Here is a 27,508-nt window from a genome sequence, read left to right on the forward strand (position 1 = left end):
ACATTGTTTTCGTCTGTACGTAGGAATGTATGTGTATGTTTGTGTTTATGCATCAAGATATGAATATGAGGTTGTGTATCTGTGCGGTCATGCATAAGTAATTAAAATCTAATAAAAATCAATCGCGCATCTATCTGCAATGTAATGTTATCTATTTACTGTTCTCCTTCGAATTTCTGATGCTCAATTAAAAACCCCATCACGGCACGACCAGCCAGCCTGATGGTCGTCTGCACTCGTCCGAATTTCAGCCTAAACTAAATACATGGCAAGAAAGCATTCGCGCCAAGTACCCATGGAATTGTAACAGTATATCTTAGAGCGTTTGCAAATGTGAAGGCAAACGAAAGGATGGCGTACATTGGCGTGGGTTCAAGAGTTGGAATTGCCAAAAACCACAGTGAGAAAGCGCCAATTCTGAGACAACGACGAACCAATACTCATTGGATTCTTTTCGGTTGTTTATTGGATTTTTATTGCACAAAAATGAAATTTGCAAACAGAAATCAATTTTTAAATTATTATTCGTTATTATCTGTTTTTTTTTTTTTTTTTTTCAAATTATTCAGGTTATGGTTTCCTAAAATGTAAGGTATCAGCAAGTCTTGTTATAGAACAATTTGAAAGAAAAACAACATGGTATAATTATTACAGGTAGCAGCAAACCCCAGCAGATTGGACTCTATAGTAATACTAGTGTCAAATTCGATATGACGTTTTGTGATTTAATTTCTTGATAATATTGATAGAATTTTTCAATACAAAATATTACTGCAGGACAACGTGAGAATGTTTTATTGAATAATGAAAAAAAAAAAACACTTTTATAATTGCAGTAGCCCCAATGGCGCTGAAACTATTTTCATGGTAAAGGAAAAGCGACACTACATTATGTATATTGCAAAATGTAGAATACTTTATATATATATATGCAATTTGAAGGGGATGTTGCTTTTTTCCACGATATGGACCTGGATACTTTTCTGTCAATACCTTTCTGTTAGCACTTGCAGTTACCTTGTTATTATTACACAAAGCACAAATTTCAACGGCATATTTATTTATGTCATGAACTGATCTGGGTGTAGATGGTATTTATCGATCCACTCCTTCTGGTACCTCCCCCGCAAAGAGGTTGAAATTTTGAATAACAAAACGCTCATGAAATGCAAAATTAATATTCGAATCTCCTCCAATCCCACACATATTTTTTTAACAGAAAATATGGTGTGTACATGATAGATATCGGCCTACCCCTTCTGGTACCTCCCCCAACAAAGGATCACAATGTTCAATACTTATATCTCTCATAACTAGCGAAACATGTCAGTGAATCTGTTCAAACTTGGAATATCTAATTATATCTCCCAACCATTGAAATGTGCAAAATTTAAGGAAAGTCGAAAATTTTTGTGGAGAAAGTACGAGAAGGACTTTACATGTTAGCCAGTTCTGTTAAAATCTCCCAAGGTAATGTTTATGCAGTATTTGGAAGAAGTGGCATAAAGGTGGCTTCACTGAGGTCTCAATCTCTAGATCTTCTGACGCAGATCCGCGTCTGGCCAATTCATCAGCCGATTCATTGCCAGATATGTTGCAGTGTCCAAGGACCCAAGAGAGTTTGACAAACGTCTTAACCTTTTCCAGAGCATTCCTGCAATCCAGAACTGTCATAGATTTGATTGTAAAAGAATTAAATAAATTTTGCTGTTGTTGTCATATTATCAATAAAAATATGGCAATATGAATTCAGTAAACTTTATGTTAAAAGATAAAGGGAAGATGGTCTGACCTTTTGCTTATCGGACAGTTTAAGCTCAAATGAAACTTGTAATTACGAAAAACGATTTATGTGTCCGACAACATCGCTTTTTTATCTATCCGCAAGATGTAATAACCGGCCATAATGTTCAAGTCAAATTTAAAGCTACTTTAAGGCGCTTCACACAATTTGTTATCCGTAAGAAAAGTCATAGTATAAATTTTATATATGCTTAGTACACAGCATTGTACATCATATGATATAGCGTTTGGAAAAGGTTAAATAATTGTTAGACGCATTGAAAAGTCTCCTACAAATATGTTAAATATAAAATGTTAAAAATCGCTTTACATCGGTTTATGATTATGAAATTCCTCTCCAGTTAAAATTTTACTCAATGTAAGCAATACAGTGTATAAGAGCGATTGCTAGACAATTCTATTGAACAGTTTTAAATTTCAAACTTTTCAAGCTCGCGAATCGGAAGACAAATATTTTAAAAAAACAATGTCAAACTATTTAACTCTAGGGTGTACAGACCGTTCCATGCACCGTTCCTGCTTTAATGTGCCTCAACCTTCTAATCAGCCTGGATCTAATTTATAGCTGAATTCAGTCGAAACAACCGCAAGTTGCCAATACTAGTCAAATGGAATCAAGAGAAGGTATAAACACAATCCTCGTCGCAACCCTGCTCTGTCGAATGCCCCCCCGAACCCACTGACCCATTATGATTTTGAGTACACATTGTTCTGTGTTATTATTTGTTGGCGACATGAAAAGTTTTGACCGGCGCTACTAGATAGGGTCTTTAATGAGTGATGTTTCGCCATGTGATTGGTCGATTTTTTCCATGGTCCATATCTTGCGGCAACAAGATCTTGCTGAACTGAGCATTGTCATTGGCACATCCAAAATGTTATTAGTATTTTAAAGTCTATGTACACTTTTAAATTATAAAATATGGCAGTAAATTATCGCAAAACATAATTAAGGTTGTCCGAGAAGCCATAGAAATATGAACTCAAGCAGTAAGCATTACCTAAAATTCGACCTCGGTCTGATACACCACACAATTTAAACAACAGTTTTTATATGAATGTTACCGAAATACGTTCAGCTAATATGATGAGGGTAATTAAAATTTATAAATTATAATGATTTTTTTATCGATGATATTCCAAAACACGTCAACAAGCGGCTAAGTGTGTCCGGCCCAAACTTTCAATATCCATCATTTGGAAAAAAACTTGCACAATATAAAAATTCTTCCGTTAAAAATTTCGGATTGTCTTTTCGGAATGTATCTAAAATCATCAAAATACCGTCGTCATATGAGAGTTATACGAAGGCGTGGATCTGTACAGGAAATGGTCTATCATAGGAGGTAGTACCTATTATGGACTCCAAATACCAAATTTGAAAAATTGCGATGAAAAATATGTCACCAATGATCAAAATACTGAATATCTGGAGGTACGGTTATATGGGGACTATATCAAAACTTGGACCTATATGGACAGTTATATGCAAGGATGTTTCCTCATACAGGGAAGTCATAACAACACTTTATCTTATATTATCGATAATGTTAACAAGTAGAAACACGTTAAGTTCGACCGGGGCGAACACTCAATACCCATCCCAATGGATGAAGAAAAGCTTTAAATTAAGCTTCATTTTAAACGGAAAATCCCAGCGAACTCGGTTGGAAAATTTGCTACAAATTCAAGGGCAATGTTAAATGAAGATATATAGACAATTTGTAGCAGAACAGGGGTTGGTATAGATTGTGAGTTTCAAGAAGCGAATTTGAAACAATTATATTGAAAATGTGGCAAAAATCATGAATATTCCCGATATCGCGAAGTACCGTTACCATATCGGGAAGTACCGTATTTTGAACAAATCCCTTACAAAAATTGTTTAAAATCCTGAAAATACCGCATATTGGGAGGTGCTGTTATATGGGGGCTATAGGTTGATATCTATTGCGAACATCAACAATCAAATTTGAAACAGTGCCGTTGAACATGTGGCTTATATCTTTGAAATACTGAACACCATGAGGTACGGTGATATGGAGGCTATATAAAAACGTGGATCTATATAGACAATATTCTATCACAGGATGTAGAATGTATTACCATCTCTCGAACATCGGGAGGTATCTTCCTAATGTTTGGTCCTAGATATGATATGCCAACCAGCGAACGAAAACTAACGAAACGATGCAATCTAAAATATATATTTGAAGGTGCTACAAACGGATTAACAAACTTAATGTACCCTTGATACTTTGGTGGAGGGTATAAAAATGTGTAACTGTATGCAAAAAGTTTTTAGGGTTTTTTCCACGAGTCATAAGTATTGAAACCATTTTAATGTCCACAGATGTATGTGTCACTATATTTACATGCACATACTTGGCTTGATACACATATTTATAAATACAATTGTTGTTCGTTAAAGCCCCCTCTATGAAATTGTGGACATATTCATTTTGTAATTTTGTTTGTAACTCCTTGAGATGTTCACTGAAGACAGAATGAAAACAAATATTTTTATTAGGGTGAATACATGGGCAAAAGTCAGTATGCTATGTGTGTTGTTATACCCAATTCCAATTAGTTGCATTCCAACATCTTGACAAATGTCAAAATGGGTATAAGTCAATTGTGTGTGACTACAACAGAATTGGTGTGTACATTTTTATTGCAGAACTTGTAGTCATCCGCTTGCCTCTCAAGAATAATATGATTTTGCTATGATTACCAATTTCAGTTTTCTGATATCGAAAAAAATGCAAAAATAGTGGACTCTTGCAGGTTCTGGAACAGAGAATCGAAAATTGTTTTCTTTCTCATTCTACTCTCTTGTAAATTGCTTCGCTTAATCTCAAGAAATGTAAAAAACTGTCTTTGTTTAGTTAATTTTTAATAGTTATTACCTCATTGGCTCTTACAAATTGGACAATGTAGATTCATTCGTTGATCTTGGCGTAATTTTAGACAACAAATTGCGTTCTTGTTTACATACTGCTTCATGTGTAAATAAAGCCAGGACACTGCTGGGTTATATAAAACTATAGTCTAAAGAATTTGACGATCCTTATATGACTAAGCGTTTATTTATTAGTCTGGTTCGGCTCCCTCTAGAATACGGTTGTGTATTGTGGAATATTTTTATAAAACATATTCTACTAAAGTGGAATCAGTACAAACCCAATTCCTTTTATTCGATCTCAGAGTATTAGGATGGGATGTAAATGAAACACTTCCACCATACGAAGTGTTTATGAGAATAGAATCCATCTCCCTCTTGGATTGTCAATTCTATGTGTTGGGGGTATTATAAGTTTGATTGGGCCAGAATTTATGTAACACCTCGAAATATTGGTTTCCCATATAGGAAAGTATATATGGATCCTCCTAGCTCGCCGAGCTGAGTCGATCTAGCTATGTATGTCCGTCCGTCCGTCAGTCTGTCCATGTTAATTTGTAATCACGCTACAGGTCGCAATTATGGCCCGATCCTAACGAAATTTTGCAAGAAGGTGGGGTTAGGGTCAGAATAGAAGCCTATTTCTTTTGGAGATGATTGCCAAATGTTAAGGGTTTGAAATGGACCAAATACTGAAAAAATGTCGGAATTTGCAGTAGCTATACAGGTCGCAATTATAGACCAATCGACACGGAATTTCGCATGTAGTTAGAGTTTAGGGCCTAGGGAGGAAGCCTACCAATTTGGGTGGTCATCGGATAATATTTAGCGGATAAAATAGACCATATCTTTTTTGTTGATAAAATTAACAATTTTTCATTAAACCGCGAATATTTTAAATCCCGGCGAACTCACAAAGCCATGACAAGGTTACTTCTGATCTTTACATTGATGTTAACATCCAACAAATCGGATATATAGCAAAATATGTGCGATATATACGTCTATCGAAGAAGATATGCTTGAAAGATCTCTTATATGTCGAGAACGGCTGATGATTCTCATTAATTCAGAATGGCCTCTTGGCAGGAAAGAAAAAACGTCTAAAAAAATCGCATAAAAATGTCTCTCTAAAGATGAAAATATTGGTTTTGTAACATTTTCTCATATGTTTTCAATTTTGTCATATTTTTGGCATATTTTCATTTTGAATTAAATATTTCGTAATATTTCTACAGCTAACAAAACTAAGTAGTGAAGATATCAGCATATCATATACAGATCGCATTTATGACCCGATCCTTACGAAATTTTGCATGGGGATAAGATGAGGGTCAGAATAGAAGCCTACTCTTTTTGGAGATGATCGCCATATATTTAGGGGTTGAAATGGACCAAAAAACTGCAAAATTGTCAGCAGTTCGATCCTCACGCACATTTGAATGGGGGTTACCGGACATTGCAAAAGCCAAGCAGTTTTGGGTGGCCATCCAAAAATATTCAATGTGTGAAGGAGTTTACCAACTTTTGTAGACAAAATACGAAAATGTCCATTCCAGTGACTTTTTGGAGAATTCACAAATACAGGAAAGACGCACTTCTGACTATTTCGGTAACGCTTATTTCGTTGAAGAATATAGTCAAATGTCTGTATCTCATATAGATGCGTTTCAGTCAAACACCAATAATAAATGTTAATCGTTTATTATAGTGTTGTAGGGTATTCAACGGTCGGCCCCGCTCGGCTGTAGCCTTTGCTTACTTGTTAATGATGTGAATAGAGTCCAATCTCCCTCTTCGATTGTCAACTCTATTTTCTATTCGATTCGACTGGAGCAATGTAGAGTGAGAAAAGAAACACGGCCGAATAGTTTAGCTGTTGAATCAGTTCTCGATCCAGCTCAAAGCACCAAATGTTTAAACGAGAAGAGAAATACAACCGAATAATTTGGCTGTTGATTCAATTCTAGTTTTTTAATATACTACTGAATGTATGTACTACTGAAACTAATCTAACTTAACATAATCGCAACCACACAATTATTCTTATCTATATATCTAAAAATCAATTATTGTTCGTTGGTAATGGAATCAGTTGAGAACGGTTGGACCGATTTGCATTTTTTTTTTATACAAACGTTCGTCATACCCCGAGTTAGGTTTTTAAAGAAAAAAATATTGACCACACCTACTTTTACGCCAACTATTTCCATTTATCGCTAAAAAATGAAGATATGAGTTTGAAAATTGTAACACGATATACTGTTGACTTTTCCTCCAACCCTAATTATTTATTTGGGGGCTGAGGAACTGACCACGCCTACTTTTTAATCTGTATATATATAAACCGATTGTTGTTCGTTGGCGATTGAATCTGTTGAGAACTGCTGGAATAATTTGGATAATATTGTTTTAATATCCGTTAGGTTTTTATGCAAAAAAAGTGACACCGCCCAATATTATTCCAATTGTTTTCGAAGATATATGTTCTACAGTTAGTATACGACGTAATCTATTTGGGGTCAGGGGAACTGGCCACACCAACTTCTTTAAATCTATGTGTAAAAAAATTGAAAAAGTTAATTAAAAAGTTAAGTTAATTAATGTAATCGGTTGATTTTGTAATTACAGTGGAAACGTTTTCATGAAAGAAATTTTTGAGAAAAGACTCCAAAAAATCGCGGAACTAAAAATTTGATTGTTTTATTTTGATATGAAATATTGTGTAGAATTGTTCCAGAATGCCTTTTGGATATTTTCCACATTGCCGTTATATGGTTGCCATACCAAAATTTTCAATTTTGTTTAAAAAATACTTCTCGAAGCATCAAAACACTTAAAATCTCAACGTACTTTTAAATTAAGGCTTTGCCTAATGGAGAACCAATAGTAAACAGTTATAGTCGATATTGATTTCACAATACTGAAAAATTTTATTGCCAAATTTCAGTTCATTCGGTAGAAATTTTAACAAAAACATGCAAAAGGACGAATTTTCAGTGGTATTATTATACCTAAACGAAACGGATATATTTTTCTTTATAATGCTGATAACTGAGGTTTGCATTTTTTTAAATACGATGATAAAACGAATATAAAGAGGTACTGGGGAATAGAAAATACATCATAACACTTTTGTTTTATTTATTTTGTCAAATACCTCAAATCGGCCAAATTAGAGCACATTTGATCGGCGAATTTTTAGGAGATAATACTATATGAGGGATATATGTAAATGTATACCTTTTGTAACATCAATCATGCTAAGATAATATAAAAGTCTGTGCAAAGTTTGAAAGACGCATATTAAATTTGGTGATCTCTATCGTAATTGCAAATTGTGACGGAGAGGCTCACAGACTTAACTTTTATAAACGATGAAACGTTAGTTATGATAGTTAAATTAATGTCATATTGCCAGGATTTCAATCGATTCTGTAGTCCAAAACTCCAACAAATTGACTAGATATGGAAATAATCAATCCAATGAGAGCTCAAAATGCAAAATTCATTGGGACTGAAATCAGTGAAATACCGAATATGAAGAGGCACTGTAATATGCGGACTGTACTAAATGGTGAAGCGAATTGAAAATTTGGTAAGAAAAGGATTCGAATTTTCTTAAGAACCCTTAAATGTAACCTTAAATTACAGGTAACGTTATACGGGGACTATGAGCTATCGTCAGTAATTACACTGGGGATGGGAAATTTTTCGGTTAGTAGATAAAAATCCCAAAAGGGGGATTTCCGGGTCAAACTTTTTAGGATCCATTTTATTTAGCTTAACCATACAAAAAGGGCCTTAAATATTTTGCTCTATGCTCCTCAAAAGTTATGATAGTTTTAAATTTGAAACAGTCCTAGGGATTACATGAAGAATCATTTGTACAAAATATGTATCAGGTCGGTCTACATTGTGTTATGATAGCCCCTTTCAAATTCCTCAAATGTTGGTAATTAGAGATTTTATATTGTATAGGACCATGCTTTGGTATAACCCTTATATGAAGGTCTTGGTCACACTTTTCAATTGATTTTGCCCTTGTTTGGCATCTTAGCTTTTTCAATGCCAATGTCTCGGAGCGTCCATAGAAAAGTACCTCCTGATTTTACCTATTTCGAGGGTTTTGAATATATTTTCGAATCGATTTGACTTAAAATGTGTGCCTAAACACACTAGACCATCTTACATGGAGCTATTGTAAACATTTGATGTATACTTTTTAATATATGTGCTATATTATTTAGGATTTTCAACTCTCAAATTAAAACCTCGGGCTGAAAAATAGGATCAGGTTTTTTGAAACAATATAAATCGCCCGGTACATAAACGTGTATTGATACGCGATGCGTATTTATATCTATTTAGTCGAGTCATCATTAATACTAAAAATTGTGCCACTTATGTAAGCCAGATCTGAGAATTGTTATGATTTAAAAACTATGCATTAAAAACTATACTGCCGGCAACGAGGACTGGGACAGCTAGTCTATTCTAAAATTGAATGGAGAACATTGCAGGACTGCTTGTCATTTCATTCAAGTGGTCAGAAGCTAGATTTCCCCAACGCCTCGACCGCACTCAAAAGTATGTACAAAGTATTTTGTACACGAAGATCGCCTAAAACTTATTGATCTAGCGACACTGGAAAAGAGACGTTTAATGTTTAGAGCTCAGTTTCTAACCGGTGAATTGAATTTTAATATTCCTTCTCATAACACTCGAAATTACATACCACTTATACTTTCTTAGGCTAAATCGAATGGTAAAAGAATACAGGTAGATGCATCAACGCTTGGTAACATTGAAATGTCAAAACATTTCAAACGTTTTTTTTTGCAAATATAAGAACATTTTAATATGTTTTCTTATACCACGTCATTTGGAGGTTATTGTAATTCGCGTTTTGAGCAATTTTTACAAATTTATATAATGTTCCATTCAACATTTTCAATTCCAAAATTAGTTTGACAGTTCATTGTCCAAGCATCCGTGGCGATGCGACTACCTATATTTTTCTACCATGTATGAATCGCATTTGTGCAAAAATTATATTTTTCCAGATTTGGTTTGTTTTTCGAAATACAGTGTAGATCTAGATATAGTATGTTACTAGCCCTTGATGTAAAAGAAGACTATGTCGAAAAATGTTTAGTTTGGACATATTACGCATAAAATGTTACGAATTTTAAGGACAGCCTTCTTATAACATCTGTTGTTAACTCAATGTCGTCCAGACTGATTCCTCTCAATGTATAGTCGTTAGCCGTAGGTCCAAATCTCTCAACATTTCAAGCATTCGCTAGAAAATAGTGTAAAATACAACACCCCTTTAAAACTGGAGCCAAACTGCATGTATACATTAAGTTTTCTACATATAATATATAATTTTATTTTTTTTTTACTTTTTGGCCTAATATGTCAACTTTATTTGTTTATGTGTATATTCATTCCAACCATAAAAAAGTCTTCAGAAAATATTCAAATTCCGGTGTTTTCAAAATGCTTATTGCAACGTATGCATCGACAAAATCTATTGTTTTTGTAGCGAAATAAACCTTTAAAGATATAAAGAACATGATTTTGAAATTTTGACCTTTCATTCAGTTTTTGCGGTTTTTAATTATTTATTCAAAATCAGTGCAACAAGTAGTTTGGTTTTGGGGGAGGTACCAGAAGGAGTGGAACATATCCCATCCAGTGTGGCCATTTTTTAGCATTTTTGCAGCTAAATTTAGCATTTTCTTAGCTTTTTGAAATTATTAGTTTAGTGTTCTTCTATTTTAGTACTTTCTTATAAATCCATTTTTTTTTAAATTTAATAAATTAAATTACATGAACATTTTGAACGAAATTACTATTTTAGAAAGCAATGGCAAAATCTAAGTACATATGAATGGACAAACATAAACTCAACGATATAGTTTTGAATATGTATATAAGAATTTAAAAATGCTTTAAATGAGAACCCGTTCAAGGAATTGTCTTCTTTTGTTATGAAGTGTATAGTTTTACATTTTAGTAACGCAGAAGTTGGAAGGGGTTTCAGTGGCATGAACCTTATAAAAGAAGAAATTAGAAATAGAATGTTATTATACACTATGAATTCTAATTATCATTCGGTTAATTCTAATTTTCAAGTAGCAGGACTTAAAACATTTTAATAAAAGCATATTAAATTTAAAAACAGATGTTTTTAAACATTTTTTTCAAAAACCTGTCATCTCTATAAAATTTCATGGTTTGGAAGGAAATAATGCATATTCTTATAGAATTTGCCCTAATTTAAAGCTAAGGAAAAGAGAGTCATGTCAATGGCTATTCAGAACAATAAATTAAGTTTTCTCTATATGAATTGTTTTAAAAATATCAGAAGTGGAAGCCTGGAATTCACTTTCAAAATTTAGGTGGAATAGACATTTTGGTATTTTTCCCACAAAAATTGCGACCCACTTTTCCGCTAACTGTTATGCCATCCAAAATGCTTGGCAGGGCCAATACCGAACCCCCACATAAAATTTCCTGAGGATCGGGCGATAATTATGACGTATCATAAAACTTTCAGTTTTTGGTCCATTTGAACCCCAAATATTTTGCGATCATCTCCAAACACATCAGACTTCTATTCTGACATTACCCCACCTCCATCCAACATTTCGTGAGGATCGGCACATAAATGTGCCCTGTATGTAATATCCTAACTATATAGTGTTGTAAGGAGGAAAAATATTACAAAATGTTAAATTCAATATTGTAAGTAAAAACCAGTAAAGAAAGCCTTAAAGTCGGGCGGGGCCGACTTTATGATACCCTACACCACTTTGCTAATTAAGTAGAGCTCCACATAACAATTAAAAGTTTTTATGGGAGAATTCAATAATACACGCTATGATTATAATTACAATTTAAAGTTCAAAGGACTAAATATGCCGAAGCATTTGTATCTTTTAAATTCGGAATTGTATTGCCCATTTGGTGCACAATATTTCCCTGAATATCGTTGTTACGGAGTGCATATTACGGCTGTGGGCAACAAATATAACAAATCGGATGAATAATTTATATGGAAGCTATAGCTATATCTGAACCGATCTTCACCAAATTTGGCATACAGATTTTCAGGCCTAATTTGGGTGTATATGCAAAATTCCATACTATTCGGGCTGGTATTACACGATTGGTGCACAATAAAAGGCAAATCGGACGAAGATATATATGGGAGCTATCTAAATTTTGACCGATTATCTCCAATTTCAATAGGGTTCGTCCTTATGCCAAACAAAAGATCTTTGCAAAATGTCATCTGGATCGGGCAATAAATGCGACCTGTACTTTGTTTACAAAAATACATGGACAGACGGACGGACAGACAGACGGACTGGCGGACATGCATAAATCGACTCAGAATGTGATTCTATGCAGATCATCAAAAGGAACTATGGGTCTATCTCGTTTCCTTCTGCCTGTTACAAACAAATGCACAAATGCACAAAGACATAATACCCTGACCACCTTGTGGTGTAGGGTATAATGAAAATATCGCATGCGACAAAAATGTGACAAAATGGAAAAAAAGAAAGTATCACAAAATCAATATTATCATCTTTATTGGAATATTTTCATGCGTTTTTGTCTAGATTTTTTTCTTTCCTGTCAAGAGGGCATTCTGAATTGACAAGATTTGGCAAAATCAGTCCAGCTTTTTTTGAGATGTATGCATTCTAGCCAATATATGTCGCTATATATATCCGTATATATATCTTCACTATCGGCATCTGCCAAACGGTCAGAATTGACCTTTTCGTCTATTTGTAATTTCACCGGGTTTAAGAATATTTGCGGTTGATTGAGAAATTTGTTTTTTTTTTTTTTTAACACAATACTTATGGTCTATTTCACCCGATATTATTCGATGACCATCCAAATTGGAAAGCTTCTACCCAGTCCTAAGATCTAGCCCCATGCTAAATTCCGCGTCGATTGGTCTATAATTGTGACCTGTAGCGTGATTGCAAATTAACATAGGCTCAGCTTAGTGAGAGTGGAAGATCAATATATACTTTCCTATGTGGGAAGCCAAAATTTCGAAGAGTTACATTATTTTTGGCTCAATCAAACTTATAATACCCCCAGCACATAGTGTTGCAGGGTTTACAAAAAGGTATTTATATTTTGCATTATTTTTGGCATTTTAATTTTTTTTGTTTGGCATTTTTTAGCATTATTTTTATGCTGTTTTAGCTGCAACACTATTTTAGATCTGGTCACACTAGTTCCACCTTAACACCAGACCTTGGGTTAACATAAATATTGGGATGTGTGAAATTTGAAGACAATCGCACTCTTACATCTCATTTTATAGGAGTTGTAATTATTCAAAATGTTAACCCTTTGTGGGGGAGGTACTTTATGGAGTCGACCGATATTGTCCATTTTCTCGACTGACATAGCACTGACACAAATATTAGGATTTGCAAAGTTGGAGTAAATTCGGATCATCCTTTCTCTTTCTGTGCAAAAAATATATTTTTTGAAAATTTCGACCTTTTGTGGGGGAGGTACCAGAAAGAGTGGACCGATAATTCCATCTCCGAACTCGTTTGACAAAAATATTACGATATACCAAGTTTGAACCAAATAAGATAACCCCTTCGGCAGACAGACAGACAGACGGACGAACGGACAGACATACCGACAGACGAATACTGTTAGGTCGACCGTTAAATCGATAAATAACATATTATGCTAGTCATGGCGTTGGATATGAAATTGAAAGGTGATGAAACTGAGCACAAACGCACAAACTCAAGTGTTTTAAAAATAGAATTATTATTTTTCGAAATTGGGGCCAATTTCGTAAGTTATTATTTCCTACGACATGTTCATATTAAAATAAGGAGCTTGTAGGCAGTTTTATAAGTAATGGCATAATTTACTTAATAAGTTCAATGTTTGGAAATGAGTGTTTTCAACAATATGAAGAAATTACAATATTTTTCTAGTCCGCGGCCCTTAAAATTTAACAACTTTTAATTAATGATATCCACTAGTTTTGGACTTCACCAGATGCTCAATATGCCTTATATGAGATATAGGTTTTTCTTTGCAGAAATTAAAATGATGCACTGTAATTTAAATTAAAGAAGTTAACTCACCAGAAGAACCAGTGGCTGATGAAAAACAGGTTAAGCACATGTTCCGATGGTGGTGGCAATTGACGAGGTCCACTTTGATACGGCGGGCAACAACCTTGTGTACAGCATTCTCTAGGTAAGGAACAAATGTGTCCGCCTTCACAGAAACGAGCGGCAACCTTAAATGAGAAATATTACATCTTTAAAATGGAATCTAAATACGCATACATAACTATAACTACGAGGATTTTTGTATAGAAGGGGTTGGATGATTTTCGTCACCGGGGAAGTGAATGTAATGCATGTTAATTATTGCTCTGTTACAGAAAATTTTAGATCTGCAGAAATCTACGAGTTTTGAAATTTTCTTCGATCTCATAGAGGAAAAAAACGATTATCGTGGCAAAAACTTTTACCTTCTGCATTCAAGCAGTTCTGGAACAGAGCTTATATAAATGTTTACGTATAACGAATAAAAGAACAAAGAAGTTGAGTTCACTCAGTTCAAAGTCTTTTGTTATTTTATGAAAATGCCAACGATGACTCATGTCATTACTTAAAGGTAGTATGGATATCAATTTGAAGCTCTTACAGACCTGTAGTGCGATTCTCTAACTCTTTTTTTGAGTGACCTACAAAAATCGGTAACTTTGAAACTTAAAATTTTGACATAAAAAAGAAGTTAAAATTGACATCATTGGTATCTATAGGTGGTCTTACAGACTACTTTGATTTCGCCGCTAACTTACCGGTAACTCAAAAAATGGCTTAGAGAATTCCACTACTGATTACATGTGAAAGTTCTTAATGCCCGGCCGAAAGCCACCTCCCAACGATAACTAAAATTTTTAAAAAGTTATTTTGTTGACCTCCTTTGTAAAAAAACATAACGGGTGAGATGATGAAACTGCAACCAACTTCAGACTGCTGTCATATCCAAGCCACTCGTTCGAAAGCTGTTAAAATTATTCCAGTGACAGCTCATTATATTGTTTACAGGAGTACAACAGAATTTTCCAGAAAAAAAGTTATTCGTGATGGAATTAAAGCGTGATAGTGTGATTTCTTTATATTTGGCTGGAAAACCACAAGTGACTATCGTTAAAGCACTCAGCATTTAAATGTGAATAAATCTTTTGTGTCTCGTACCATCGCTCGTTACCACCATACTGGTAGCGTAGCCCGGCGCCAGGAAGTGGACGGAAGAAAAGAGCAAAATCAGCAGAAATGGTTTGAAAGTAAAGAGCTGAACATAACGTAATATTCCATTCGGCAAATATTGAAAGCTCAGCGTAAAGCCATTGAAATTCCAAAAAGTGCAAGAACTTAACTTAGATTAAAAAGAGCTAAAGAGTTGCTATTTTTGTCCCTTTTATTTCATTTATTCTTCCCGGCTGCCACTGCCCCCTGTTGTCTTGAGACCAAATCGCTTTTACACTTATTTGAGCTTCTGCTTCGCCTCATCGAAAATTATACTTCAGGTTGATGAACTTCGGTTGAATTCTTACATTTTAATGATAATGAATGATAATGAAATGCTATTGAAATAATACATATCACCGATTTCCCTAATGAATTCATCATTACCTTAAGAGTTCGGTCTGGAAATTTGTCCTTAATTCACGTGATTTCTATTTTTTCTGAAAGAAAACAATTTCTTTTTGACAATTTCTACAAAAAATCAAAGCAAAGACTTGAAATAAAATTCTCCAGCAGTGTTAAAAAGTTGTTGTAACAAACTATTTTTATAGCCTCAGCCATATGACTACAAGGGATAGATATAATTTGCTACGGCCAAAATGTGTCTCATCGAAATAACGGTTTTAGACCTTCCGTTGGCTGGTGCGCACGACAACTCTCGAAGGGAGTTTCCGATATAGTCCGAACTGGGTACATAGTAATATGTTTTTATGAACCTAACAAAATTAAAAATGATTTTCCTCATAGAACAAAAAAGGATCATTCGATTTTGTACTAACATTGAAAAATCCTAATACTTGGTTTGTTCCAGAACTGCAGGAATGTAAAACTTTATACTACGATAACCGATTTTCGCTTTATGATATCCAAAACAATTACAAAACTAGTAGCAAGCAATTATTATCAATGCAAGGTCATGTAAAAAAATTGACCATATCGGCCCACTTAATCATCTCCCACAAAGGGTCATCATTTTGAAGAACGAACCACTCCTTCTGATAAACTTGGGTTATTTAAATATTTCTGATGTGAATATGGAATTTATCGGCCTACTCTTTCTGGTGCCTCCCCCCAAATGTTAACATTTTGATTAACAATTATTCGCTACAATTGGAAATAGATTTTTGATATTCTTTAAAATTTGCACATCGCAATACTTTTAGGGTTATATATAGGTATAAATAAGCCAAAATTGACCTAAGTCAATCTTTACTCCTTCCATGACCAATATGGTATCCCTTTTCTGACTAATTCGACCTTTTCCTTTTTTTTATAGCTGAAATATCTACGTATGACATGTGACAGATTTTACAAAAATAAAAAATAATTTTATATTTTTGTTTTTTATTTTTTTTTTTCTGGCGTTCCTTGAAACATAAAATCAGTTTTATGTTCCATATCTTAGAAACAGTTTATTTATCTTTTCTTGGGCTTTAGTATATAAAGATAGAGATTTAGTTTAGATAGATACATGCAAAGTTTCTCCATCAGAGATACAGGAAGAGTTTGTCCTTCGACTTATTAATTTTATAGAAACTGCAATCTTTTGAAGTTGAGTGCCATTTCTATTGCTATTAGAGAATTCGGGGTAGCAACATACTTCCCCGTTATAAAATTGTTGTGTTGTGTACTGTTAGCCAATACCAATGAAAACGCGTTGTGGGACAAATCATATCACCTATAATTTGGCTAAATATATTTTTGGACCAAATTCCGTCACTCCTTCCACATTTAATTGAAATTGGAGATACATAGTGTATTTGGTGTATCAAATATACGAAATTGGTTCAATACAATTTATCTGAACCGATTTCAATATAATTTAGAAAATTAAGTTTTACACAAAATTGCACTACACATATATAAATGCATGGAATCAGACGAAATATATATGTGGAAAGTATATCCAAATATCTACTGATTTTAATATATATATATATATATATATATATATATATATATATATATATATATATATATATATATATATATATATATATATATATATATATATATATATATATATATATATATATATATACATATATCGCCAGATGTGTTTAACACCATGGAAAATCAATAGGACTTAAATTAAATTTTGGATTAAACCTGATAACTCACCGACCACAATACCACCACAATAAGTGTGCCTACTGAGCACAGTGTTTGAATTTGCTGCCAACACTCTTATGGAAAGACCATAATAAAAGCCGCTACTGTGTTGTGAAATCTTTGAGTTGGCAGTCGCAATTATCAAATCCAAAAACTAAAACTCTCACTGCCTGCTTTGCTCTGACGATTCACAGCCAATTCAATTTGGGTGGCGATTTCACGCAAGACATTCCCAAACGTTACACCCCAATAAATGCATTTGTTTGTAAACAACATATTGTTACATATACATACATACCCACATATAGCGTACATTTCTCTTATATACTTACAAATTTAGACATTTGTATTGAAATGCCAAATATGAGAGCTACAAACAATAGCATTTTCAATGCAGCAATGCTGTGACAATAAAAATAATGTCCTTTATGTTTTTGGTCGTTTGTATTCGTTTGTATTTTTATTGCTTTGTTTGATAGCTGGTGTTTTCTTTATGTGTGGATGTTGTTATTGCTGCAACGGCTGCTGCTGCTGCTGCTGCTACTACTACTGTTATGGCTACATACATACGTCTTCCATAATGGCTGATGTGCGTTCCAATGTCCGCCTTTCACGAATTTGCACTCACTCGGCTCTGAGGCATGCAACGTTGTTTGCTTGGATGGATGATGATTAGCAGCGGAACGACTTCATTCAGATATCTGACACTGACATAGAGCAATGCTGCCTTCGCCGTAGCAATAGCAGTACGACGATGGTCCGTTCGCTGTCCTTGGAATTGAAACACAATGCAATTGCGAACATTTATCCCTATGCACACAAACACATCAAACGCACACACACATCTAGTGTTTTCACATTTCTCACTTTTATTTGTTTATTTTTATTGTGTTTTCTTTGCTTTCGAATGGTGCTTTATGTGCACAACGAGCGAGCACATACAACGCAGCTTTTAGTCAATTTATATTTTGTGTGTATGTATGCCTGTAGTACAGGTCTTGTCCACGTGCAAACGCGCGTGTATGTGTATATGTGGAGGCGAGAGTGTGGGACAATTTGTTTGTGTTTTTAATTATTTTATGCACTACGTATGTACGTATGTATACGGCTGTGTTACCCGAGAGTTCTTATTTTCTTGTTTTAATTTTAATAAATGCCCCTCAGTCGCTTGGTTGGCTCTTTAATTGTAATTTACTGCAACCGTTTGTTTAACTCAAGAAAGGACCTTCTCTTACACTTTGTAACAATTGTAGGAATTTAAATGCGCAAAAAACTGCTGTCAGTCCAAGAGACGCCTGGTGTGTGTGTATGTTTTGTATAGGAAAGGTATGAGCAAATTCTCTTAAGAGGGCAATGATGTGCTGTTTTCCTCTCGCCTGCGTGTATTTGTGGCTGAGTAACGACGCCCAAAAGTATGCAAACTATTTCGAATTGTCTTTGTTGCAAATGTTTACGAATTAAATTAGATTTTATGCGTCTTTTTAACAGGATTTATTGTTGAACTTCTAATCAGATACCGAGACGTTCTTTAAGTTTTTTCTGCACATTCAACAAAGAGATGTCATCATCTTTGAAAACAAACATTTTTTGATATATAGATATATTAATGTCCATCGAAGGCACAACCACCACCTTGTCGCAAAATTGCAAGCATACGCAATTGTATTGTCGATATAGTGAATAACGAATTTCAATTTTGCTATTTTCACATTTTTTTATTTCAGTCGTTATTGTTCGCAAATCTAATAACACGAATTTTGAGTTAGGATATTTTTATTGAATAATCGTAAAAAAGTTTTTCTTCGTTGTCTCACACACAATGACTAAAGCAATATTTGATTTCTCTCCTTTCTTTCTTTGTTCTTTTCATTTTCAGAGAAAGGAGATGAAATTACAGCGATGGCATTGCCATGTCAAAGGCTAGAGACAGCACTGCAAGAAGAGAAAAACAATGCTACGCAGTGTTGACAACGCTAAGGAATATAATCGTGTTGTGGACATGAACGTTAATCAACTCACAAACGTGCACTAAAAAAAGTTAAGTCCATATTACAAGTTTAGTGAGAATCGTGGAAGAATTAAAAAATTGGTCTCATATAACAAATTAGTAATGGCAACATTTTTTTAATAAGAAATCGTCTATCATTTTTAATTAATATTTAAAATTAGTTCTGTAACTATTGACTCTAAACGAGTGGCATATTTTTTGTATAATTTAAAAATAAATCGGTTGAAGGAAACATTCTTAGTTTTTAACATATGCATGTGTCTATTGATGCAAGTCTTTAACACCTTCGATAGTAACCAACACAAATCTGCAAAAAATGTCGGAAAAAGCATCAAATTTTAGAATAAGTTTAAATTTGTTCGAATTGGTCACCTTTGGCACGAATTATGGCCTTTAAACGGCCAATGAAACCGTCACACGTTTCCCGAAAGTTGCTCTGCGGTATTTTGGCCCATTCCCGGCGAAGCATTTCCTTGAGGTGATCGATACTTTGGTACTTTTTAGTGCCAACCTTGCTTTCCAAAATTCACACAATAGTACAACGGATTGGTATCCGGAGATTTTGGTGGCCATTGTGCACTGGAAATAAAGCGAAGAACCTCATTTTGTGACCATTCTTGGGTGGTGCGTGCTGAGTGCCATGGTACTGAGTCTTGTTGGAATGTCCAAGTTCTGCGGCCAAAATTTTTGCGTGCCCAAGGCTTTAATACACCCTCCAGACTGTTACGGTGGCCCACACCATCACCATGACCGGCGCTTGAGTTCTGGTGACCAACCGAAGGTGCACATTTTCAGCTGACCTCTTTGGAAAGTAAACACGATCATTTTGTTTGCTTTCAAACTGCTGGACAACTGATGTTTTCTCATTAGAGAAAACCAAATTAGCCAGTTCACCACTTTCGGCCAAGCGAAGCAACTCTATAGATCTTTTGAGTCTGTTTTCTTTCTTTGCCGAATGGAATATTCAGCTTTTCGGCCACTGCGACGCGAGTTTTGATCAAGTCGTTTCTTTACTTTTCGAACCATTTCTGCTGATGTTGCTGTTTTCTTCCGTTCACTTCCTTGACGTCGGGCTACGCTACCAGTATCACGGTAACGAGCGATGGTAGGAGACACAAAAGATTTATTCACGATGGTGGTTTTCCAGCAAAATATAAAGAAATCACACTATCACGCTTTAAATCCATCACGAATAACTTTTAAAAAACCTTTTGATTTTAGTACAGTGTTAGTACTTCAATTCGAAACCTCCATTCTTATAGCATGGGTATCCCCATGGGTGCCGAATTAACCGTGATAATTGACCAATAAAAACATTCGTAGTCTTTTGTCATGTGGTTTCAATCACAATAGTGCATTTTGACATTTAATTTGGTAGTAATCGGGACCCATGGAAAAAGAATACATATAGATGCAACGATTTGATTTTTGTTTAAAAATAAAAAAATATATAAGTTTATTTTTATACGACACCAATCGGAGGTTGTTACTCACAATTTTTACAAAATTGAATAATTTTTCATTCAAAATTTTCAATTTTGGTATTGGTCGAGTACTCGGTGAATAGTCGAGTACTCGGTTTTCACCCAAGTCCATAGTCGAGTACGAGTTTCAGAACTTTGAGTACTAAAAGTCGATTATTTTATTAATCGGAAGTCGCCTTACCTGTCCCTATGACGTTGCACTCGGTTTCGGTTCTTTGAGACACAATGAAGGCACATTCTACCGTTTTTCTTCTGAGCCTCCTGTGCCTAACTGGTGTCCTTGGATGGGATACCGAGGAGCTGGAAATATTTGATTTAGTTGAGGAAATAAAAACAAACTTCTACGAGTTTATGGGTATCGGTCAAGTAGGTAAATTTAATGTCCATAGATATGAACACTTGCTTATTTCTTTAAATTTTAGAATGCGTCCAGCCAAGAAATCAAGAGGGCTTTCCGTGGTCTTTCAATACAGCTACATCCTGACAAAAACCCTTCTGAAGATGCGAATATTCAATTCCGAAATTTGGTTTCGATATACGAAGTCTTAAAGGAGCCAACAAAGCGTGAAAAATATGACAAGGTGTTAAAGGATGGATTACCCAACTGGAAGTCCGCCCTATATTATTACCGTCGTATGCGCAAAATTGGTCTTTACGAGGGAGCCGGAATTCTATTCCTCATCATTACAATTGGCCAATATCTTTTTGCATGGGCTGCTTACTTGGAAAAGAGATATACGGCAGAACAGGTACTAGGTTCAAAACTTAAAAAGCTGCAAAAAAAGAACAAAAGCATTGATATGGATACAATATTGAACGAGATTCCAGCGCCTTCTTTAAAGGTGAGTCTTTCATTAGTAGTAAAAAGCGTTTGTCATTCATCCTTTTACATTTCAGAACACATTACCGGTACAAATACCTTTGTTTGTATGGAATTTGCCCAAGACAATAAAGGGAGCCTTTAATAAAGCTAATGAATTAAAGGAGATGGCGCTAGAGAAAAGAAGACAGTGAGATGAATGGATTATACTTCAATCATTTACATTTTAATAGCATTCTTCACTTAAAGGGAAATAGAGGAGGCGAAGCGATTGGAGGATCAGGAAAGGGAAGCTGAAGAGTTAGTCCGTCTGCGAAAGGAGCAAAAAGAAAATTTACGAAAACGCAAACAAAATATGAAGGCTCCTGAGAAAACTGACGAAGAATTAAAGGGTTACTCGCAAATACAGGCAAGAGAGTTGACAGAAAATGATGCAGTGAAACCAGTCACACAAAAAGTACGTGAGTTGCCCTTATGTTAGGTAGTCGACAAACTGATAAAATATTGTGTAAAACACGATAAGGTTTCTTGTTCTGCAATATGTATTCACACCGGCATTAATTGTTAATGTTTTGTAATCCAGGAATACTACCGGTTGTAAGGAATTAATTTTATATAACAGCCAAGCGGATTTGTTGACATTAAGGGTCAAAAATGTTTAATATCTACCCTATTCCAGAACCACCAAAAATCTGATAGTTTAAACAATCTAACCGAATTGGATATGTTAGACAAAAAAGAGAGGAGTTTTTCGCTGTTTTTTTATTGTTAGAATAATTGTTACTATGGACAACATAACTACGACATACATATCATATAATTTAGTTTAGTAATTTCGTCCTTGTAATTTGTGCTCTATTCATTATTTTTAGACAACACTGAGTGGCGGCTTTTGGACTGATGAAGATTTGACGGAACTCATACGTTTGGTGAAAAAATACCCAGCCGGTATGAGCAATCGATGGGTTGTTATTAGTGAAGCAATGAATAGAACTGTGCAGGAAGTTACATTTATGGCAGCGAAAATGAAAGAGAATGGGTATCGATTGCCCGGCCAGACTGAAAGTGTCGCTGAAACCATTATCCAGGAAACACAACAAATAGTCAAAAAAGAAAAAACCAAACAAGACAAAAGCATTGTGATACCAGAAACAAATTGGACACAGGATCAGCAAAAAGCTTTGGAGGCAGCTATTGTAAAATATAGAAAAACTGTGGGTAGTGACAGATGGCAAAAAATTGCCAATAGTGTTCCCGGCAAAACAAAGGAGGAATGTTTGGTTCGCTACAAATACCTGTGTGAGTTGGTTAAGTCACAGAAAAAATCCGAGGAGTCTGAAACAGGAATAGAAAATGATGTAGCTGACGGAGAAAAAGAACAGACTAAACCGAAAGCTGAGGAAAGGCTCGAAGAAATATCATCACCCGTCACTGCCGAGGATTTAGCTGAAGAGTTTTCGGGGAAAGGCAAAAAGAGAAATAAACGTAAAGAACGAAGAAGGCGAGATTTATCAAGCGACGAAGACTCGGACGACGCATACATGTATGAACAAAATTAAGTTACTTCTTTGTTTTACTTAAGTACTAGTTTAAGCAACTGTCGCCACCATAACACTTCAGTTATTTCCACTAGCTTAATTTCTCACTGCTGAGACGGATGAATAGACCATTTCAATCTATAATACAACTGCGACAACATTTATAATAAAAAAAAACAGGTGTACGGATTTGGTGCTGCATTGGATTACATGCTCAACGTAATGTTTTTATTTTTATCAAAAGGAAAATAAATATTGGACAAATTATTACGAAACAGCTGATTCTTTACTAATATCCAGCATCGAGTTTTGTGACATTTCAATTTCATCATCATCATCTTCAATCTCCATTTCGAATATTATCATTTTCTTTCGATTATCCGATAGAAGTGAAGCCACCTATGGAAAAAATTAAGACTTTTTTGATTAAACATTTTTACTAGGATGCTTAACGAACCTTTCGACAGCCGGAAACTGAGAGATGCGTGCAAAGGCTATCCATTCCCTTGAAACAACTACTGTCAATTGTATCAAAAATACTATGTACTGCCGAAAAGTCACTAATGTTCAAATGTTCTTGAGGCAACGTATGTAATGAACTGTTTGATTTGACTTGGTCCAATGGGAATTGTACAAAATAACTTTGTGACTTTTCTTCACTTCGGCTAACAAGCAACAGGGAGATAACATCATCGTTGTAAAACTGTAAATCAGCAAATGATAAACTGTCCAAACCATTCGACAATCCTTTTGTAAAAGGTCCGGGTAGACTTTGTAAACGGAACATTTGCATTTGTGTAAAATTGTTATCGAATCCCAAAATTAAACACTCTTGCCTGCCAACGGTAATTGCTACGAGGTCAAGTTTTTTGGTTTCACATGCAATATATGACATTTTTACAAATTCGTAGTTATCTTCCGGAGTGCCACTCAATTGTCGACATACAAAAGTTCCGTCCAGTTTAAATCCTAAACTTATGCTCTCGTTTGGCTTTTCGAAGACTTTATCAATAGAAGCGAACAGTTTGTCTCTCTGTTGGATTAATGATAAATTCTTTTCGTGCGGATAGACTAAAATGGAATCACTCAGACATTCATGTTCATCGAGTAGTTTTTGCCACATGTGATGGATATCTGTCTTTAAAACCTGTTGCAAAGGTTTATCCTCTAAATATTGACCCACTTTTTCCAGGTTAAATTTGCGCTTTGTTACGGTACCATCACCTGAAAAAAAACTTAATTGCAATTGTTTCAACGCTGACATTTCAAATCGACTTACTGTTTTCGACAACACTATCTTCAAAACTATTTAAGTACTCGGCTAAATATATTGTATCCTCCATTGATAACTGGGCCATATCTTCTGCAACGTCCTGTTGATGCAGACGCACGATAACCACACAGAGCCAGGAGAAGAAAAGTTTCATGTCACTAACAGATTGATCAATTACTTGTTGTGTTTCCAAAATTTTCATTATGAATGCACCACACTGACGAACGGCAGATTCAGTAGATGTTTGAACCAACAGAGGCTGTTCCAAAGAAAATTAAGACTTAAGAATTATTCTTCTATAGTGTATTTCAAATATGTTTAAAATATACTTCAAAAAAATGAGATATCCTCGCTAAACCTTTAATTGTATTCAAAAAATAAAACATATTTATCGAGGCCATTTGTAATGGTTTAGAGACCAGACTTTGTATAGTAGAGTAACTAAGTTCCACAGAATTTTGAAGTTTTTTTACCCCCTTCTCCGTCAGGTCTCTAAAAATGAATGAAGAATAATAACTGTTATAGCTTCTGGCAACTCATGAAATGCTTACTGTGTTAGGAATTCTTCTATTTCATTGGTAGCATAACCAAACACTAGTAGTTCCATAAAATCGGCAGACAGAAATCCCTCCATTTGTTTGTTGGCATAATTTGTAAGTTTATTATCCATTTCCAAGAGAACAGTCTCCCATGCTTCAAGCATGCATTGCAGGCTATTATTTAGGTAGCTATGGACAAGCCAATTTCAACCTTAGTCAAAAATTTAACCTATTTTTATTCCGTATGCTTACTTCTTCGTTTCCAATATGTTAGCACAGTACTGGGCTAGTTTCATCATTGGTGACATATATTCCTTAAAAACAGGATTCTGGAAGTGTAACACATTTAACTCCTGTCCATGACGCACCAAAGCGTAAATCGCATCGAAATTTCCACTGAGTCGAACATCATAGACTTCTAGTTCTTCAGGAAAAAGGACATGCTTCGATAAATCAATACAACCCGCCTTTAATGCGCCTAAAAGCAACAGATGAACTTGACCATTTTTCAAAAGTACAACCAAGAAACTGGGTGTTCCTTTAGAAAAAGATTTGTGTTCTTGAACTTTTGATGACACTCCCAGGCTGTTTAGATGTGGTAAGGCCGGTAGGAAGAAATCGTGCGTTACCTGTAAACATTAAAGTGCATTCATTACTTCCTAAAAAAGGGAAGCCATCACAGTTCATACTTCTGTACTGTTTCGATAAGGTTGACGGTAGTCTGATGCATTAATAGGTTTGCTAAAGTAAATATTTTTTATTTCATCGTCGTAGCGCAGGTTCGAAACACATTCTTCCCGTTCAACATCTAATAATGAAACTTGGCCATTGCTGTACCCTTTTCAAAATAAAATAAAACTGAATATTGCAATTTAAACTGAATGAGCCAAGTTGCGAACCTACCTACTGCGACTATTGTTTCATCATGTTGCCAACTTAGTCCCTTAACTTTTATGTCATCACCAGGTGAAGGAAACGTTACTATCTTTTGCCAGTTCAGTCTCTGGATAATTACTTCTCCTACAAAGGGTGGACAATGAAATATGAAATTTTGTTTGAATGGAATATACCTTTTTCAGTCCCGTAAGCAATTAAATCCATTTTATTGCTCCATTCCATTATGTCCACGGCACAACTCATGTGCCGCGCTCCAATTTGCTTCATTGACATAGACTGTGCCATCTCATCAAGGATTAACACAACAGAACTTTAAACAAATATAGAACTTTTTTATAAATTAGGAGTGACCCTAAGAGCTTCAAGGATTTATAAAAAAGAAATTTTTTCTAGCTTAGCAATACGTTTCTTGGAGCACGTCGTTTGAAGGAGCACGTCCCAACGAAGAGAATATAAAGAATATAAAGGCCAAAAAGCAATACTGATAAAAAATAAACAGAAAGCAAAGACTCGGGGTACTCTGTTGTTTACGAATGAGTGTAATGCATAACGCCCGGGTACTCTGTCGTTTACGAATGAGACATGAGAAAATTGAACATCTTCACTAAAATAGCCCGGAACTAGTTCGTTGCGAGCGTTGGAAACAAAAATGAAAAACGTCCCAACGAAGCGAATATAAAGACCAAAAAGCAATACTTGATAAAAAAATAAACTGAAAGCAAAGACTCGGGGTACTCTGTTGTTTATGAATGAGACATGAGAAAATTGAACATCTTCACTAAAAGAGCCCGGAACTAGTTCGTTGCGAGCGTTGGAAACAAAAATGAAAAACGTCCCAACGAAGCGAATATGAAGGCCACAAAGGAATACCTGATAAAAAAATAAACAGAAAGCAAAGACTCGGGGTACTCTGTTGTTTACGAATGAGACATGAGAAAATTGAACATCTTCACTAAAGAGCGCGGAACTAGCTGCTACTATCGTTTTTCCAAATGCTATCAAACTCGACTATGGACTTGGGTGAAAACCGAGTACTCCACTATTTATAGTCGATTGTTCGACTTACGCTATGTTCTCATTGCAATTTCAATCACGTTGTCCGCTCTCATAATTAGGTACACGAATTAACCCGTTCATACGGCACGTTTCGTAATTCATAGTAAAATAATTCTTTTTTTTCAAAAATTTGTTTGTTGATTTTAATAGGAATTTATACGAAAATACATGAAATTTTCACTAATATGAATAGAAGAAATTATTGTTTTTCTCCCAAAGATTTATTATATCATTAATTTTACAATCTTCATTCACGTTTGTGGAAATGTGGACATTTTGAACATATTTTTGTGTTTTTTCCATTTTTAAATTCTGCTGGAGAGACACTTGTCAAACATTTTTTCTGCCGATAGAAATATTTTGAAAATATTGCCGTTTTTGTTTGTAGTTTTCTGTAGAAATTTTAACTCGTGGACCAAATGCGTACCTCGAATGAGAGAGAAAACAAAATTTACTTTCGTTTGAATGTACATACGCCATTCAACATTGTAGTTTTCATTCATACTTTTCAGCCTTCCCAAAAATTTTTAAAATTTCATCAAATTTTTCTATTTTTAATTTTTAAATGTCATAATTTATTTTTTCGATAAATGCTCTCATTTGTTAGGGATGGGACTTATTTTTTCGTTGTTCTGAGAGTGATCGTATGATTACAAATTTTTTCCAAATTATTCAAATCAGAGATGGGAAACTGTTTTTATGCAGTTAAATTTGACAAGGTAAGTTACAGAAAATGCAG

At 34.8% G+C, this 27,508-nt stretch overlaps 3 protein-coding genes across 6 annotated transcripts in view; 1 reads left to right on the plus strand and 2 right to left on the minus strand.

Moving 5' to 3' along the window:
• The window catches only part of LOC101897489 (uncharacterized), a 34,007-nt gene extending 14,963 nt beyond the window's left edge, over positions 1-19,044 (minus strand). For 2 of the 4 annotated variants that reach the window (XM_020039621.2, XM_005191496.4), the window contains exons 1-2: positions 17,487-19,043; positions 13,864-14,021 (exon numbers count right to left, since the gene is read on the minus strand). In XM_020039621.2, the coding sequence (XP_019895180.1) occupies positions 13,864-14,021; positions 17,487-17,540 (212 nt within the window). In that variant the 5' untranslated portion in view covers positions 17,541-19,043. Of the gene's footprint in view, positions 1-159; positions 266-13,863; positions 14,022-17,486 lie in introns of those variants that run through there. The other 2 variants (XM_020039622.2, XM_005191497.3) reach the window with 2 other exon arrangements.
• A 1,760-nt stretch (positions 19,045-20,804) lies between these two features.
• On the plus strand, positions 20,805-23,279 carry LOC131802607 (uncharacterized protein F54F2.9-like). Its single transcript, XM_059122956.1, has 5 exons — positions 20,805-21,012; positions 21,069-21,488; positions 21,544-21,656; positions 21,716-21,923; positions 22,339-23,279. The coding sequence occupies exons 1-5, from the start codon at positions 20,872-20,874 to the stop codon at positions 23,023-23,025; spliced, it is 1,569 nt and encodes a 522-aa protein (XP_058978939.1). The 5' UTR covers positions 20,805-20,871; the 3' UTR covers positions 23,026-23,279.
• On the minus strand, positions 23,194-26,163 carry LOC131802606 (anaphase-promoting complex subunit 4-like). Its single transcript, XM_059122955.1, has 9 exons — positions 25,887-26,163; positions 25,720-25,836; positions 25,506-25,654; positions 25,069-25,445; positions 24,829-25,005; positions 24,607-24,769; positions 24,284-24,536; positions 23,462-24,228; positions 23,194-23,403 (listed from the first exon to the last, which is right to left on the minus strand). Exons 1-9 carry the CDS (start codon positions 25,996-25,998, stop codon positions 23,272-23,274), a joined length of 2,247 nt encoding a protein of 748 aa, XP_058978938.1. The 5' UTR covers positions 25,999-26,163; the 3' UTR covers positions 23,194-23,271.
• Positions 26,164-27,508: the final 1,345 nt, after the last annotated feature.

The sequence above is a fragment of the Musca domestica genome, unplaced genomic scaffold (assembly GCF_030504385.1).
Source record: "Musca domestica strain aabys unplaced genomic scaffold, Musca_domestica.polishedcontigs.V.1.1 22, whole genome shotgun sequence".
Lineage (NCBI taxonomy): Eukaryota > Metazoa > Arthropoda > Insecta > Diptera > Muscidae > Musca > Musca domestica.